The sequence below is a fragment of the Canis aureus genome, chromosome 14 (genome assembly GCF_053574225.1).
Source record: "Canis aureus isolate CA01 chromosome 14, VMU_Caureus_v.1.0, whole genome shotgun sequence".
In the NCBI taxonomy this organism is placed as follows: domain Eukaryota; kingdom Metazoa; phylum Chordata; class Mammalia; order Carnivora; family Canidae; genus Canis; species Canis aureus.
The window spans coordinates 12491037-12509707 of NC_135624.1; the positions used below are offsets into that span (position 1 = coordinate 12491037).

Sequence of the window (18671 nt, forward strand, 5' to 3'; positions counted from 1 at the left end):
ATTTTTTATGGACTCGGAGACAAAGGTTATCAAACAAATCATTGTGTACCAATTCTAAGGTGGATGAAGTAGAAATATCTGGTCAATGAGTGTTGACCTAATGGCTTTTAATTATTGAGATCAATGTAATATCTTTCTTCTTCTTGGTTTCTAAACCCTGTTTGGTAAACTATTTCTTCTGTGCTCTTAGAGATACCAGATGTTTGATTTGCTTTGACAGGTGTGTGTGGGAGTATCTGTTTTGTACTGCCCTTGCTAAAACAACATCTCCATTCTACTTAATTGACAACTCCTATAATTCCAAAGTCTATTACAAACTATAATTCCTATTTACCCTAACTCCATGGGTGTTTGACAGATGTGAAGTTGGAGAAAGAATAATCTCACCATGTTAGAAATTTCAGAATACCACTGAAATAATTCCAACTCTCTTTTACTGGCACATTCTTCTGGATCCTTAATTATACCCCTATTATCTGCCATTAAATCAAGTCCTTTCAAAAAAAAAAAAAACTTCCCCAATAAATAAAATGATTTGGCATTGGTCTCTCCCACTAAGGAACAGGTGCAGTAGCATACTGTCTTAGTGTGGATTGTAATGGAGAGTTCAGGTCCTGATGAGAAGGAAAACTCAGGTAAAGCCTCTGGGGATGTCCTACCAGGTTGAAACTTATAAAGGACATTTCTTGTACCTTGCCTTATATCCTATTGCTCACTACTTTTAAGTCCCTGCTGCAGCAATAAATTTTCACAGGTATAATTTGACAGCACAATGTATCTGTTGTTTTGGCTTGGGGAATTCTTGGATATGCAGCATGGGATGGATGTGAGCACTTATTGACACTCTACAAGGCATTTCCCACTTATAGTAGATAGAATATGGTATTTTCTCTCAGTGAAGTAGATAATCTGAAGCATATTATCTCTGAAACCTCAAAAGGTCTTGGCTGGATCAAGCATCAGTTGTCCACTACAGAAATCAATGTGGCATTTGTTAAGGGATTGGCTTTCCTTTTTCTATTTCACTTTCTAGTTTGTCATTCACTTCCCTAGTAGATTATCTACATGAAAATGCTTGTCTCAGTTTCTGCTTTCAAAGAAATCTCAGGCTAACAAAATCATAACTAGCAAGAAATGAAAAGTTGGAGAAGAGAATGGATGGATGTGTATAAGATAAACAAGATGTAGATATTTACCTTATCTTAAAATGTATCTAAAATAGGATTTGAGGCAGTTATGATCACTGAACAGGTATAATAAGCCACAGCACATTAACACAATCAAAAAGGCAAAAAAGTACATTGTAAATGAGAAGATATTTAGTCCCCAAGTTGGAATAAAATGGCAGCAATTGAATGGAATATTTGTACCTAGGTTTCCTGGCAATCAGGGCAAAAATGGAAGCATTCAACCTTTAGTGTTTAGTGGTTTAGAGTAAGCCAATTAGTCAGTAGCCATAAATGCATTCACATGCTGGACTCCAGAAGAAGTTGTTCATCTATAGGGACTCTACCCTATAAATGGAATATTGAAAATGTAAGGAAGGGTATTCTTAATAGCAGAGTTATAATAGAGATTATAGAGTCATTTTGTGAAGTTGCTTCATGTACTGTACGTAGTAGAACCAGAATATAATACCAAGAATGTTTAATTGTGAGCAAAACTGCCTCCTGATGAACTTTGAACAAGATAGTTCAATCCTGGGCAGGGTAGCTTGGCGGTTTAGCGCCGCCTTCAGCCCAGGGCCTGATCCTGGAGACCCGGGATCGAGTCCCACATCAGGCTTCCTGCATGGAGCCTGCTTCTCCCTCTGCCTGTGTCTCTGCCTCTCTCTCTCTCTCTCTCTCTCTCTCCCTCTGTGTGTCTCTCATGAATAAATAAATAAAATCTTTTAAAAAAAGATAGTTTAATCCTGCACTTAGATAACTAAATTAACATGTGAAATATTCTTTTAATCATGTAATATAACATATTTATTGCAAATATTACCATTTCCCCCTGTACCTATGGCAGACATTCTTACTGATTATGGCATTCTTCCTCTTGATCTTGGATGCAATGTCTCATTTTCTTAACATGATACTCTACAGATAGTTTAATATTATTAATTATCATTTGTACATGTAACATGTACATCTGAATGAGAAAAACATATCTGCCAAAACATCATCTGGATGAGAAAAATACCCCTGTTAAAAATTATTTTTGATGGAGAATAATAACTATTAAGCTCTTCTGAGTCACAGTAAATGAACCCCAGATTTCACAGCCTCTTGAGGGCTACTCTTGGGACACATGATAGAATTTGTTCACTATGTTCAATACTGAGAACAAATAATGTGTGAAAATAGAGTGAGATTTCCAACATGACTAAGACACCTAAGAATCGTTAGAGGTACATTTTATCTCATGGTATAAAGAATATTAACATATGAAAATGTAAGACAAATTATATGTAAGGAATTTTCTTTACCCTAAAGAATCACTCTGCCAGAAAGATAAGACCCACAACAGTAGATGCAAATGTCCACCCAGCATTATAATAGCTATCGTTTCTTTAATAAAAAGAAGGCAGGCATGACACAGTGTAACTTACATTCTCAAGAACATTTCTGAAGTTCGTTCTCCGCTCCCCAGCTCCCCAACTCTCAACCCTTCCCACCACCTCAACTGCCAGTTGGTGTGGTATTTTTCTTGGAAATGCAACTGTTAAAAAAACCAAATCAAAACAAAATCCATCTACAATTGTAACAAAAGTAACAACAGGATGAAACCCTTCCTAGATCAACTGCTTAAAAATGGGTTATGATTCCTTTTTTTAAAAAATTTTATACACACACCTATGTGTGTGATGGCATTTAATAAGCTGAATGACAAGTTGTTCTAAAATTAAAATATATGAAAAGCTAATATAAACTCAAAAGGAATATCCCAGGCTGGGCATTCTTGACAAAGACAATATACCTAGAGCAAAAGTAGAAAAAAGTAAGTTGAAATAAAATTATCTAAGTATTTCAAGAACTGTTGCTATGTATTTGTGAATTAAAACTTCTAGTTCCTGAGGTACCTGGCTGGCTGGCTCAGGCAGGAGAGCATGTAACACTTGATCTGGGGATTATGAGGTCAAGCCCTGTGTTGGGTGTAGAGCCTACTTTAAAAAAAGAAAAAAAAAAAAGACTTCCGGTTCCGTTGAATAGGGGAGAGAGGCTAAACTTACTTTGCAAATCAAACAGCCTAATTTGCTAATTTGTGCTTATTAGAATTCCTTTTCTAGTACATTGATGTCATTTCTTCGCTTGTTTGTCTTCCCTCTGAGGCTGCAAATTCCATTAGGACCTCACTTCTTATTCATCTCTTTTTTTACACCTCATAACTCTCACAGACACATGGCAGATGCGCTATTAATATTTATTTAGAAAATTAATCTATGAATGAATAAATTCAAATGACACTACACACTATGCTTCCAATTTACTTGTACTTTCTGGTTTCACTCTAAAAGTCTGTGTTTTTTCAGAATATTCTCACTTCAAAGTAACTTGGTGGCAAAAGTAGAATTATAAACCCAGAGTTCTTCCTCACCGCCCTCCACACCACTTTAGTGACTGCCAAACACTCTTAAAAACTCAGTTCACATTTGGTCTAAATCATCTCTAATCACACAGAGGAGTAGAATTTTAGCTCAAACAAGTATACCGGTGACTTTCCTTACCTCTACACCTTCAATTGGAAAAACGGAACATATAGAATCAAGCACACAAGTATGCATACATTTCTTTTTTTTTTTTTAATATTTTCTTTTTTTTTAAATTTTTATTTATTTATTTATGATAGTCACAGAGAGAGAGAGAGAGAGAGGCAGAGACACAGGCAGAGGGAGAAGCAGGCTCCATGCACCGGGAGCCCGATGTGGGATTCGATCCCGGGTCTCCGGGATCGCGCCCTGGGCCAAAGGCAGGCGCCAAACCGCTGCGCCACCCAGGGATCCCTATGCATACATTTCCATGAGAATAAGGCCATTACTTCATCTTTTTAAGTTCTTAACAGATATTATTCACTTTTAGAGAAAAATATTAGCTACTATTTAACAAGCATGTTCTATGCCAAACACTATGTAAAGCATTTATATGCATCACTTGATCTTCACAATATTCTTATGAAATAAGTTCCAACCTTATCCTCATTACATAGTTGAGGAAATTGTTTAGAAGGTTTAAGTTACATATTGCTCTTACATTGAAAGGCTTGGTTTCTTTTCTTTCTGTTTTGTTAAGATTTTATATATTCATTGATGAGAGACACAGGGAGAGAGAGAAGCAGGCTCCATGCAGGGGAGCCCGATGTGAGACTTGATCCGGGGACTCCAGGATCACGCCCTGGGCCAAAGGCAGGTGCTAAACCGCTGAGCCACCCAGGCGTCCCAAAAGGCTTGGTTTCAAACCCACTTGTATCTGATGCCATATGCCATAATCTAGTCTTACTCATTTTTATGTATCATCCAGCATGTGTCAAAGGGTCTGTTGTAGAGTAACAAAGAAGGAATGAATGAAACTAGAATGACCAAACTGTTTGAAAATATTTCACTTCAAACAGAGCTAATCCCCAAAGCCTTTGCCTTTGCTTTCTCCTGTTAGATTTCTGTGACTTCTTAACATCATAGAAATTAATATTCATGTGCATTTTATTTTTTAATTATTATTTTTATTAAATCTCAATTATTGAGTACATTTTTAAAAGAATAATTAACATACAGTGTTATATTAGTTTCAACTGTGCACTATAATGTTTCAACAATCATATACATTACTCAGTGTTCATCACTATAAATGTACTCTTAATCCCTATTATCTATTTCACCCCTCTCCCTACCCACTTCCCCTCTGGTAGCCACCAGTTTGTGCTCTGTATTTAGAAGTCTGTTTTTTGGTTTGTCTCTTTTTTTCTTTGTTTTGGTGATTGCTTTCTTAAATTCCACATAGGCAAAATCATTGTGGTATCTGTCTTTGTCTTATTCTACTTAGTGTTATGCTCTCTAGGTCCATCCATGGTGTTGCAAATGACAAGATCTCATTCTAATTCATCTGCATTTTAAAAGTCCCCAATTGAGGGCTCTTGAGTGACTCATTTGGTTAAGCATCCCCTTCTTGATTTCAGCTCAACTCATGATCCCAGGGTCATGGGATGGAGCCCCTCGTCAGACTCCGGGATGAGCTTGGAGCCTGCTTAAGATTCTCTCTCTCTCTCTCCATCTCCCTGTGCCCTTTCCTACTCTGGTCACACATATTCGCTTTCTGTCTCAAAAAAAAAAAAAAAAAATCCCCAGTTGGCATTTAACTGAAATGTGGATAAAATGGTGGTCTTCTTCCCACATATGCACCCTTCCCATAGCAGTCTTCTTTTAGTAGGCAATTTAGTTTAGGTTCATTTGAAACAGTCATCTTTTTTGATAATGTACAAATTTAAAAGATCAGTGAAGTGTGAGAGCTAAATGGATATAAAAATACAAGAACATATGCAGAGGGTGTAGAAAAGAGTCAGACAATACAGCATTTCTCAGCATGAGGGCTGCTCTGTCGCATTACTACTTGGGACATCTGTGCCTGCACCAAGCTGTCTCAGAGAAAGGCTTTGAGCCAAACCATCATGCAGACCTCATCCTCCACAATAGTGGTGGCAATGCTGCTATTCAGAAGCACCTGCCCATGAATACAATTTGCTCACTGGGGCTGCAGGAGCATCAGAATTATGCACTATCTCCATCTAATAACACCTTTGTAGTCACTCCACAGCAGGGGCTCTACATGGGTCTTTTAATATTCTCGCCCTCTGTAGGGAATAAGAACTATGATTTCTCTTCCCCTCACGAATTAAATTGTATTACCAGGTAGCAACGGGGCAGTGCCAACTGAATAAAATTGATGACAAAAGCAGACAGGAGAATTCCAATGTGCTCAGCTGTGTTTGAGGGAGACAGATTTTATTTTATTTTATTTTTTTTTTTTTTTAAATTTTTTATTTATTTATGATAGTCACAGAGAGAGAGAGAGAGAGAGAGAGAGGCAGAGACATAGGCAGAGGGAGAAGCAGGCTCCATGCACCGGGAGCCTGATGTGGGATTCGATCCCGGGTCTCCAGGATCGCGCCCTGGGCCAAAGGCAGGCGCCAAACCGCTGCGCCACCCAGGGATCCCTGGGAGACAGATTTTATTTCAAAGGCACTAACTCAGCAAGGCATGAGCCTTAGTGCCATGCAAGCACCGTGGTGTTGCTCACTAAATCTAAAGCCAGGAGCAGCACAGACCAGGTATCACTAACAGTCAACTTGACGTACAGTGTACCCATCTGCAACCAAGCCATGCCCTCTAATGTCCCCTTACAAATCTCTACAATTGCTCTCCTCCTGTATCTTTGGGTTTGCACCTGTGTTTTAATAAACAACTTCTTTAAGATAGGATATTGCATTCAGCTATTTCAATATTCCTAGGCATAACCATGGGGTTGGCTTCCAGATTACTAAATTCAAACTCGTCAGGCAGGTACATCAGTGACCTATAAATGAAGCATGCTGTGAAAATCACTTTCAAATTGTAGAAATACTGCTGCTTATTTCTGATAAGAAGATGTAATAAAAGGTTGGATAATATCTTTGGGATTCATAAATTACAAATGCAGTCTTTGTTGACACCATGGTATGTATGTTTGCCAATAGTCTATCCATGGCCCATGACTCATGCCTGTATTGCCAGTGTCATCACTACCATCTTCATTTACAACAGATATTAAGATAGCTTTTTCCAAAGTACATTCCTTGGAACACTAACACTGCATAATAGAGCTCTATGGAAACATCTACTGGGGAATGTTTTTGTTAATCCGTAAAAGCAAAATATGCTCTGTTGCATTTTTCAAAGTTATTTGATTAGAAATCTTTCTTTCAGAAAATATCTTGAAGGCTAAATACCCCATTAGAATTGCCATTTGAAGGAAGAATAAAAACAAATAGTAGCATAGGTTATCACTATCCGGATGTTCATGATGAGTATGAGGGAGAAAGAAGCACAACCTTTTCCTGTTTGAGCACTGCCTTTCCCCGAAAATTAAGATCCTGTACCTTGATCTCCATTGGAGATTCCTTATCTCACAGATGAGTTATATAGCAAAAATAATAAAGACTGCCTAAATTGTGCACTCTTTTATTTCCAGTGTTAGGCATGTAGGAGCTGCTCAGTAGGTAAATGCTTGTTGAATTAGTAAGTGAATAAATGGATGGATGAAAGAATGAATGAGTCTGCATATCCTCTTTCTGAATGTAGCCACCTATGATAATGCACTATTTTTCAAAAGTAAGTAGGCTGGGGCCCCTGGGTGGCTTAGTAGTTTAAGTGTCTGACTTCAGCTCAGGTCATGATCTCATGGCCCTGGGATCAAGCCCCAAGTCAGGCTCCCTGCTTGACAGGGAGTTTGCTTATCTCTTTCCTCCCCCTTTGCCCCTTCCCCGCCACCCCTGCCCCCACCCTGCTCATACTCAAATAAATAAATGAAACCTTAAAAAATATATATAAGTAGGCTGTATCAGAACAGATGTTTCTAAGTCACCGCAATGGCTCTGCTCTCCTCTCTATAACTTGTAAATAATGAAATCACATGCGTGTTTCAAAATGTCAGCCTCTGTTGCTGGCTGTGTTGTTACCATGGCAACATAGACTATGACATTATAAGCTATGGTCTCTGCCACGGCAACTATTTGAGAATTACTCTGCAGAATTCCACAATGAGCGGAATGAATTCCACAATGAGATATTGTTGTTATGGATCCCTATCCAGCCCCGGTCTGAACCTGGCTGTGCATGTACCTGAGAATGAGGTTTACTTTACATTACCTTCTTTTATTATTCAGAGCCTAATATTCCAGTTGCTAAATAATAATTATTTTTTTTAATAATTATTTTATCTTCCTCCATTTGCTTCAATTATGCTCACAGTACAGAAAGTTAGAAAATACCCTCAAGAGCACTGATGCTCAGAATTTGGGATTTTATGAACTAGAAGAACTCATTAAACATTAGAGGAATAAATATCTGCTTGTCCACTTTTATTATTGCTAAGTAAAGACAAAAATTTTAAAATAACCACCCCTTTCCCTAGTTTTATAAAGAATGGACACTTTGTCCCCTCAAAGCAGTAAGGACAATTTAAAATAAGGGACATTTTTTAATTTGAAGAAGCCTGTAACATAAGAGTCACATTGCCTTTATTCATTTTATTAGACTGCTGAACATTTTATCATGGACATATGCTGATTGTTCCACAAACACATATTTGAAAACTTCTTCCCAAGGGGACAGTAGGAAAATAAAAGTGAGTATAAAACATGTGAGGCTTTAGTTTTGATGAGGCCAATGGTCTATACAGCCTAAAACTCCATCTTGTCAGTGGCTCCAAGTAGCTTACCACACCAATCTCCAGTGTTGTGTTGAACCTCACAAAGATTCTCCCCTCCTCCCCCAGCCCCTACCTCTGCACTCTCCCTCCCAGCAGACAGCCTCACTTCCTCCCTCTCAAGAAAACTGAGACAAGTTTCTTGATTTCATATATACAAATTATCTAAATCTCTACACATCTTTTTTTAGGAGTATAGGCCTTCTATTTATTTCCACTTGTTTGAAGTTTTCAATCTCTACTTCTTCACTGACATCTTTGTTCCAGCCTTCACCTTCTCTTTATTCACTTCTCCCTAGTAAAGTACTAAATCTGATTTATCTTGATCCATATTAATTGTGCATATAACTACTGTAGCCCCCCTCCAAAAGTAATCAATTCCCTTCCATTTCTCACTGTAGTTCTCATGGATTTTTAAGAAGGCCTGCGTCTTCTCAGTCCCTCTCTCAAAGTGTAAGCAGATTAGGCATGATCTACCTCTCTGGTAGGACCAGCCAGGTTTATGCCCTGACTGTTCTCGCTCCTCCACTCACCATAGATGGGGTAAATCAGGTCAGATTAGTGCTTGTGGTCTTGGCTGTATGTCATCAGAGGCCCACTATGTTTTCCAATCTAGAGATTTCCAGTGAGCCCTGAATAAAGCTGTGATCTCCATCATGCAGACTGGTCTTTATGTATATACAGCGTTGGCCAGAATCTTGGAGAGTCAGAGTTAAGTGGTAGAATTTGGACCTAGCCTCACTCCAAACTCCTAATAGTTTATACCCCTCAACCCCATCTCCTTTTGTGTCCACCTCCTGCAATCTGGTTTCCCCACCCACAGAACACCCAACAACTCTGGCAAAATCTCACCAGTGTCTGTCTAATTGTCAAATTCAACAGCATATGTCAGTCTTGTAATGTTTTTATATATCTTGAAAATCTTGAATTTTTAAAAAGTAAAATATAAAGTTTTTTACATCTTGAAATCTTGAATTATTTTAGCTATTACTTTCTTCTTCCCTGTTCTGATACTCTGACCATTTTTTCTTTGAAATTCCTGAGTCTTATTCTATAGAAAACACTTTGTTTACTTTTACTTTTCTAACTACTTCTTCACAGATTCCTTCACTAAATCCCTTAAATGTTAATATGCTATTAAGCTCTAATCTTGACCTTCTTCTAATATGCTATTAAGCTCTAATCTTGACTTTCTAATTCTGTTACTCTTCTGCCATTACTTCTGCCACTGGACTGACTTTCAAATCTACATATCCAGTATGTCTGTTCCTGGACAACCAGTTAGTTCTATGTTATCTTTCTGCCTGTTCAAACTCTCCACCTAGATAAATGATAAGCATCCCAAACTCTTTTTCAAAATTAAATCAATCATTCCCTCATGGCAACATGAGAAGTTCCACTGATCTGCTCCCCAACGAAACTGGTAAAAATTATTTTTAAAAAACAACCATTTAAAGCCTCTGTACTTCTAGGTATATACTCAAGATAAATGAAAACATATATCCACACAGAAACATGTACAAATGTTTATAGCCACTTGTATTATTATTCATAATAGCCAAAAGTTGGAAAAAACCTAAATGTCCACTAGTGGGTAAGTGGATAAACAAAATTTTATATATCCACACAATGGAATCTTATTCAGTCAGAAAAAGGAATGGAATACTGATACATGGATGAAACTTGAAAACACTATGCTAAGTGAAAAAAGCTACTCACAAAAGACCATACATTATATGATTCCATTCATTCCATTCATATGAAAGTCTAGAATCTATAGAGACAAAATAAATTAGTTGTTGCTTAGGGCCATAGAGGGAAGAGTAGGTATATAGGGAAGGTGATAAGTAAAGGCACAGGGCTTCTTTTTCCTTTTTGACAAAAATATTCTAAAATTGACATGTCATGGTTGAATATATCTTTGAATATACTAAATACTATTGAATTGACACACTTTAAATAGGTGAATTTATGGTATGTGAATTATATCTTAATAAATCTGTTTTTAAAAATGAATTGATCATTTCCACTGAAGTCTGTTTATTCTTGTCTTTTCCTAAGTCATTCTCTTAACCACCCAAGATAGTAATTATCCTACAAGCTATTCTAGACTCCCCTCTTTACCTTTACTCTAGTGCCCAGTTCTTCATCAATTCCTTCCTAATCTACTCCCTAAAATCATTCTGACCTGTCCTATTTTCTCCACCTCTATTTTATGCTCTCAGTTCATGGTCTCATAAATATGATCTCTCTTGATATGCATCCCTGTCCTAAGAGTTGAGTATGAAGGGAATGGTATTGGAGTTGGTGGTGAGGGTGAGAAGGATTGATTGAGGGATGCATTTACTTGTACTCCAGAGTTTTTTTGTTTGTTTGTTTGTTTTTCTTTTGCTGTTTTACTTGAAATATTGTAGACAGTGATAATAATGGCAGGGTTCTGCTCCCATATCTATACCTCTTCTCTGCTTTTGATTTCTTTCTTCCTTTCTCTCTTTTTTCCTTTCTCTCTGTATTTATGGTGTTCTTTTATATATATATACTGATGCATTGTAAGCCAAATGAAGGAATATTTTATCCCTCTCATTTCTCATTCCCAAGCAATAAAAAATTCCTGTTTATTTTACTCCTTTCAGGACAAAAATTAGAAAAACTTATTTCTCTACACACAAATATGTATAATTGTTTGGAGTGTCTCTATATTAGTTTTAACAACCTGTGGAAATTAAAAATCATAACAAGAAAACTGTTGGGAATAAATAAGTTGAGGGATTTGACTTATAACTAATTTTTGGTAAAGAGGATTATTGTGAGGATAAAGAATTTTACTACTATAGGGTAGTGTTGTCTATGGAAAAGGAATTGTGTTGGATGATGTTAGAAGGTGGAGGAGGGAGAGTAAAGTATCCTCCAGACTGAGAAGACACTTTGGAACCAAAACTTGAAGCAAGCCACTCCATACCATTTATACAATTCTATTCAGGGTAACTTACTGACAGGGAATAGGGCAAACAACTATCCAGTTGCTGCACATATATTCTTTACGAAGTCCAGACCCTAATTCACAGCTTTTATAGAGTGAGGGGATGTGCAGAGGTCATTGAGGTCAAAGAGTTTAACATTTCACAGACTTCATGGCACCATCTGTGTACCAGAGGGAAGGGAGGGGAAGAAACTATGTTATCTCTGCTAGTTATCTAAACAGCTTTACAGAGGATCAAAGCAAACCTGCTTGCATGGTCAGAGCATACATTAATCTTCAAGGGGCCCAAAACACATAGCCCTAAGAGAACACATAGACATGAACAAATGGAGGACCAAAAATGGAGTCAGTTTTGTAGCACTCTCACAGGTGACCAGACTTAATGACAATGATTAATACATTAACTGTTAAAAAAATAGCTATTTTATAATAAAAATCAATTGAACACCAATAATAAATTTACAAGAAAAAAAATCATTGTTATCTACTTGTTTGGAAGGTGAAAGGTACAATGGTCAGTAGATTGGAAAACATAATTTGGCAAAACACATGGTAGCTCAATAAAGTTCAAACTCCTATGCAGTAAGTGGTTTTGGGGACAATATTAAATTGGATGAACAACATCTGAGGAACAGGGGACCTCAGATTTGCAAATGTAGGAGCTAGATTTTTTTTTTCCTTTCCCAAGGATGATTTGCCACCAGAAAGCTCTTTCTAAATGGGTAATAATATTCCTGTCTGTAAATATGTACACTGTCACTGTAGGTAAGCCATGTGGGTAGCCAGTATAAAAATCAAAGTTTTACCTGGTCATTATAGACACAGAACAAAGGGATTTAGGTGATATTAAAAAATATCTCCAAGTTTAAATAACAAAGAGCACTACTTCCCACTATTGGGGCCTGTCAAGGAAATATGTGCTTTGGTTTATCAGTTAAGATTCCCTGCATGGAGAATGGTTTTTGTTTTTTTCTTTTCAAGACTCCATCTTCCCCACATAGCAGTTTATAGCATCTCTTCATATATAAAACAGCATACAATCAAGTTGATGTTGCTTTAATCAGAAAATAACAACTTGTGATTAGTCCAGCATCATGTTTCCTGTGTCTGATAAATTGTAGTTTCCTTTGGCTATAAATACAGATATATCAGTCTGGTACCAACAGACTCTAATATTTTCCATTTCTTCCATCTTTAATGCATCAGATCTCTTGGACTGTGCATGTACCTTACTTTTTAAACTCTCAGAGGACACATTTTTCTCTTAGTTTATTTTTTAAGATTTTATTTATATATTCAGGACAGACACAGAGAGAGAGAGGCAGAGACACAGGCAGAGGGAGGAGCAGGCTCCATGCAGGGAGCCGGATGTGGAACTCGATCCCCAGACTTCAGGACCACACCCTGGATCAAAGGCAGGCGCTAAACCGCTGAGCCACCGAGGGATCCCCATTTTCTCTTAGTTTTAAAAATTTTTCACTCTAAGGAAGCTAATATTCCTTTGTTATTTATCCTCTCTTCATGCAAGAAAATGCATTTTATTGTGTATCTGACCTGCATTCTTTTTCTTTTATTCTTTTAGAGAGAGAGAGCATACTCACATAAGTGGGTGGGGAAGAGGGAGAGGATCTCAGACTCTGTGCCAACGTGGGGCCCAATCTCAATACTAAGATCATGACCTGAGCCAAAATCAAGAGTTGGGTGCCTAACCAACTGAGCTATCCAGGTGCTCCTGACCTGAATTCTTGACACATTATTTGCTCTTCGTGAAATAAAGAAAAGCAGTTTGTTTATTTAAATAACTATAGTTAGGGGCACCCAGGTAGTTAAGCCTCTGAGTCTTGATTTTGGCTCAGGTTATGATCTCGAGGTCAGGGTTGAGCCCCTCCTGGGACTCCATGCTCAGGGAGGGGGTCCACTTGAGAGTCTTTCCCTTTCCTTCTGTTCTTCTACCTCCTTAAACACACATATATAAATAAATAACTATAGTTATATGTTTGCAAAGAAAGTTTATATTTAAAGTTACATTATTTTTTTAAAAGAATTTATTTATTTATTTATTTATTTATTTATTTATTTATTTATTTATTTATTTATTTAGATAGGCAGAGAAAGAGAGAGAGGCAGAGACACAGGCAGAGGGAGAAGCAGGCATCATGCCAGGAGCCCGACACGGGACCTGATCCCGGGACTCCAGGATCGCGCCCTGGGCCAAAGGCAGGTGCCAAACCTCTGAGCCACCCAGGGATCCCCCTAAGGTTACATTATTTAATTAATGGCTTTCTCCATTTTTTAAAAAAGACATTTTGTTAAGAGCTTACCCAAGCACCTAATATCTGGGTATGATTTTTAATTATCTGTTCATCTTTACCTATAATAAGACATTCTCAGTCTAGGGAAGGTTGGCACCAATTGTCAGAAAAGATCAATCAGTTATTTCCTGGATGAACAATTTTTACAATGAAGAGCAATTGGCCAATCACTGAATGCTTGACATGGGTAACTATCCCAAGAAAAAATATTCTGTAGTCCCTGCTCCCTCAACAAATTTTCTAGATTAATATTACAGGAGACAAGAAAGTTAAACAAAAGAAATCAATGTTTTGCTAAGAATGTAACAAAAGGCAGCAAATGAACAGGACCGAAAGCATAAAATACAGTCAATCTAGTTAGAATTGATTTATCTTCAAAATAGAATCAGCAGCTAAAAGATAGGTGCACAACTTTTTTAATATTCCTCCAGCACTTAGGCAAGCCTATATAACCCAGGATGTCCAATTCACCAATACAAATGGAAAGAATTTGCTATTTTGCAATGAAAGATCTGTGCTATGATCAGTATTGTTAGAAAGAAAAAAGTATACCGTGTATGTGTGTGTGTGTGTGTGTGTGTGTGTGTGTGTTCATAGCAGGCTGTTGGCCTCAGATCTGCTGGCTCTGGCACGTGTCTTGAGGTCTCCTGTTGCCCTCTCACAGTAATATCTAGATCAGAGTTTTCCAAACTTAATGTCATGTGGAACACTGTTCAGCATGAAAAAAATAATAATGTTCCATGCTCAAATAAGCTTGGGAAACTATTAAAGAAAGGTAAGGAGGCTTTGTTAAGATTTTCCAAAGGTAGTACGAGACCTTTTCTTTTTTTTCCTGTTTAAAAGTAGTCATTTATTAACTGACCAGATTACAAAAATAATCATGGTAGGTACCTTAGTTCATCCTTCTAATAAGCCTATTGATCTGGTCTTCCCTGTTGCCAGCATCTCCACCTTCTACAAAATGGGTGGTCTTTTTCTTCATTCCGCTGTGTGGAGAAGATAATTTGAAGGGCCATAAAATGTTGTTTGCTTCTTTGAAACGTTTTCCAATGGTATAGATCTCGTGAATCAGATCCTCCATGCAGATGATGCCATATTTACCAAGGGATCGGGCAATCAATGTGTTATCTGTCAGGGCAATTCGCTTCTTGTTGATCTTGCCATAACCACGCTGGTAGATCAATTCATTCACTGACTTCAGATTTGGGTACCCCAAATCTATATATGGTTCCACAATCCTTAGAATGTTAACTGAAGCCTTATTGAACTTAACAAAGGTGCCATTGAAGATTTGGCGAAGGCAAAGAAGCTGCAACACCTTTCAAACCTTTGGGCTCATACCATTGATACCTCTGATCCTGATGACAAATGCCAACTTGGGTTCTGCAGGCGCGTAGAAGTTGCTGGCTTTTCTCGCCATCCTCGCCATGCGAATCTCAGTTCTGTACATCTGCCTGTATTCCTTGTGGTAATGCTTAGCTTTTTCATAGATAGGCATCCTCCTTGTCTTTCGAAGCATCTTTTGGGCAAACTTTTTTCTCAGACGCTTGATCTTCAACTCTTGTACATTGTGAATATTTACAACTAATATATTATGCTCTCTTTCATTTTAGTCACATTCAGTTCTGGAATTTCCATTAGTATCTAAGTAAAACGTTCCGTGGAACACAGCTGGGAACTTTTGACACAGACTCTGGGCTCCTAGGGCCTTTTACCCAAATATTGCCCTCTATCTTAGCTCTTGAGATTATGCCACTCAGGAGGCAAGAAGCACACCAAACTCAATTGCCCACCTGAAGGCTCTTTAGACCCACCAGCAAGAGGCAGTCCTGATCTGTGTTATATCTGAAATATGATAGGCAAACCCTTCATTAGTGGAGTCAAGAGACCATGATCTCCAACCAAAAAATGAGGTGTTGTAATCCTTGACCCTGACACACATACCACAACCATCCCCTCAATTCTCCATTTCTCTGTAGGAAAGAGTAGAGTCCAGTGGGATAGGGAGATTTTCATGTCTCCTGTTGGGCATTAGACCATTACTACAAATGTACTCATTCTTTTTTTTTTTTTTTAAATGTACTCATTCATAGCTACTGGGTTATAGCTGTCTGTATGGTACTATTCTAACCACAGAACAGCACAAACTTTGCAAGAAAGCTTCTAATGATACTTTATTTAATTAATACCTTCTTTTAAAAAGATGCCTAAAACTAAGGCATGGGGAGGAGTTATGTGAAATCAGTATGGTCTAGCTAAAATACAGAAGAATGTCCCACTGGCATCAGGAATCATCTAATGCCTCATTTACAAAGAGTGCCTGCTGGCACACAATGTTCAAATTTCCTATAGATTGGCAGAAAAAATAATTATTGTGACTCTGCTGTGCATAGAAGTAGGAACCTGGTCACACAAGACTTCATTTTCAATAAAATCCCCTAAGGAGATATAAAAGGGCAGCAAATGAACACTAAATTTTATTCTTTAGTCAGTTTGGTGAGTCATAATAAATGCTTCCTTCTGAATTATTTTTTCTTAGAAAATAATAAGACTGATCATGTGAAGCATACTGGAGGAGTAGGAAGTACACTCATTATAGAATCAAACAGACCAGGGGTTTGGATACTAGGTCTGTCACTTCCTAGCTAATTACCTTGAATAAGTTTATTAATCTTTCTCAGTTCTAGTTTGTTTGTCTATAACATGAGGATAAAAATATATAAATCAAATGATCAATATGTGAATATCTCATGTAATGTTTCTGGCTCATAATAGGAATTCCATAAATTAGGTATCTCTAGGCCGAAATGAAAACAAAGCAAATAAGCAAATACCAAAATCAAAATAGCACTAACAAGAACTATCAATCTTGTGTCTATGATGGTTGTTACTCTACAGTAAAATTCTTTTATCTAATTTGATCATAGGTCATATCTGACAAGGTGTAGCATTTTTATGGTTTGAAATGAGCTAGTCTCTGACAGTCAGATCTAGCACTGACAAGAGTAGAATTAATCGCTCCAGTTAGTAGACAGGAGCCTTATTCTGTCTAGCTGTAGGGGGCTTTAGCAAGACAAAAATTCACAACTGGGAGCTAAGGTTCGGGTTTATTTTTAGATTTTATTTTAAAGCCAGTCTTGAAAACAAAGTCCTGTGCCATTTGACAAATAAGGTAATAAATAAACTGATGGATGATGTTGTAAAATATGATTAAAATCAAACATGCAATAGCTAGTTTAAATGCTAATGTTAATTGTTTTTGGAACACTTCCACTTAAAATTTTAGGATAGAATATGCCCTAGACTTGTTCGAGCCTAGACTGTGCTTTGGTGTGGCCCAGAAGTCATTAACCTGGTGTACCCAGCCCTCAACTTTATGAAACATGGTAGCAGAGACCTACATATTAGAGATGAAATGCAGCCAAGCTGCTCTAAAGCAAAAATATTTCCTTGGAGGTACTTTAAGAGAATTGGGATGTAGATTGGGAGGTAACCTCTATCAAATAAGTGTTTGTTAGAAAACATATTAGTTAAGAAGTATAACATCAGAGTAAGTGCCAGGATGCTCTGACATACAAGTCAGAGTTTGAGTAGAAAAATAGAACCACTCTAAGTGTCACTGGAATCAGGAAATTGATAGAGGAATTAAGGTTTACACATATGTGGAAGGAGCTGGAAAAGTGAAGGGCTAGCAGGCTGAAGGATTGGGAAGCAATCCATGATGACTTCAGCCTGACGTACTAGAGTGGGTGGAGAACTGGAATCTGAGAACCACTGATTCTGGTCACCAGGACCCAGAAGACAGCAACCACAGAGATATCCATAAAAAGCCACCATGCCTTGCTGCCGTGCTTTCTGAAAATATGGCTTCCTCCTCATTTTTGCCTTCCAGGTCTCATAGTTCCTCTCATAAATAGTCTCTGAAGCCAGGATCATGCAGGTGAGGGATCTGGGGAAATGTAGTTCCCATCCTTGCAAGGGAGGGTGATGGTCCTGAGTTGGTAAGAGACAACCTGGTTATATTTTGTGCTGAGATGTCCTGGCTCTCCTGGGGATGATGACAGCTGTACAGAATGTTTGGAAAGATATCCGTCCCTTGGGATCACTTTTAGCATTTTTCATATAGAAATTCTTATGAGAACTATGATTTTAAAAAAAGAAGCAAAATGACTTAGTCAAAACACTAAATCAAGAAAAAAGAGAAGTCAAACATATATTGAGTATCTTTTGTGTGACAGGCATTAGGTGATTTACAGTTTTTATTCCATTTGCTCTCACAACATAGATTGTTGCTTTATTTTTTCATTTTAGAGATAGGGCAACTTCATTTTAAAGGTGAAATAAATGTCTCCTGAATAATTTAACTGGTAGATGATGAAGTATATGGAACCTAGGTTGGGTCTAAACATAGTGCTATTTCTACCATGCCATAATACAACCTATGAAGGGGATAAAAAATTTTGACATTGCTTTTAGCAAACACAAATATTTTTATATTAATAAAAGCTACACTGGCATTTGTTTAACCTTCAGTGTGTATTGTGCAGCCTACCTGCATCAGAATAACTAAGAGAATTTGCATTTAAACTAGTCTCTAGGTGATTCTTTACTCTGTAGTTTAGGAATCACTGATTTAGATATTTCCTCAGTCATCAGAGTGAATATTGAATCAGGAGAAAGGGCCAGTTTTACTGCGACTAGGATATATTAACTAGCAGGACATATTAAAATACAGAATTATGCAAAGTTTCTGTAAAATACAGAATTAGAGGCAGTTCAAATTCCTACCCGTTTTGTCAATATTGTTGCCTCACATAATCTCCTTCCTGGAGTTAAATAACACATTCCGACTATTTCCAAATCAAATGGAATCTGGAACAGAAAAGCACAAATGTTTACTTCTTTCCAGGTACAATTATCTAGGGGCATAACACTTTCAAA

General features: G+C 37.5%; 1 protein-coding gene and 1 pseudogene across 7 annotated transcripts in view; one reads left to right on the forward strand and one right to left on the reverse strand.

The window, feature by feature from the left end:
- Positions 1-7763: 7763 nt before the first annotated feature.
- Positions 7764-18671, forward strand: part of LOC144283179 (uncharacterized) — a 97309-nt gene continuing 86401 nt past the window's right edge. For all 7 annotated transcript variants that reach the window (XR_013351602.1, XR_013351601.1, XR_013351599.1 and 4 more), the window contains exons 1-2: positions 7764-7863; positions 8267-8357. Coding sequence is in view for 3 of the 7 variants with exons in the window: in XM_077846982.1 (XP_077703108.1) it covers positions 7847-7863; positions 8267-8357 (108 nt within the window). In the remaining 4 variants the exon portion in view is untranslated. The remainder of the gene's footprint in view (positions 7864-8266; positions 8358-18671) is intronic.
- Positions 14566-15347, reverse strand: LOC144283178 (large ribosomal subunit protein uL30 pseudogene; annotated as a pseudogene).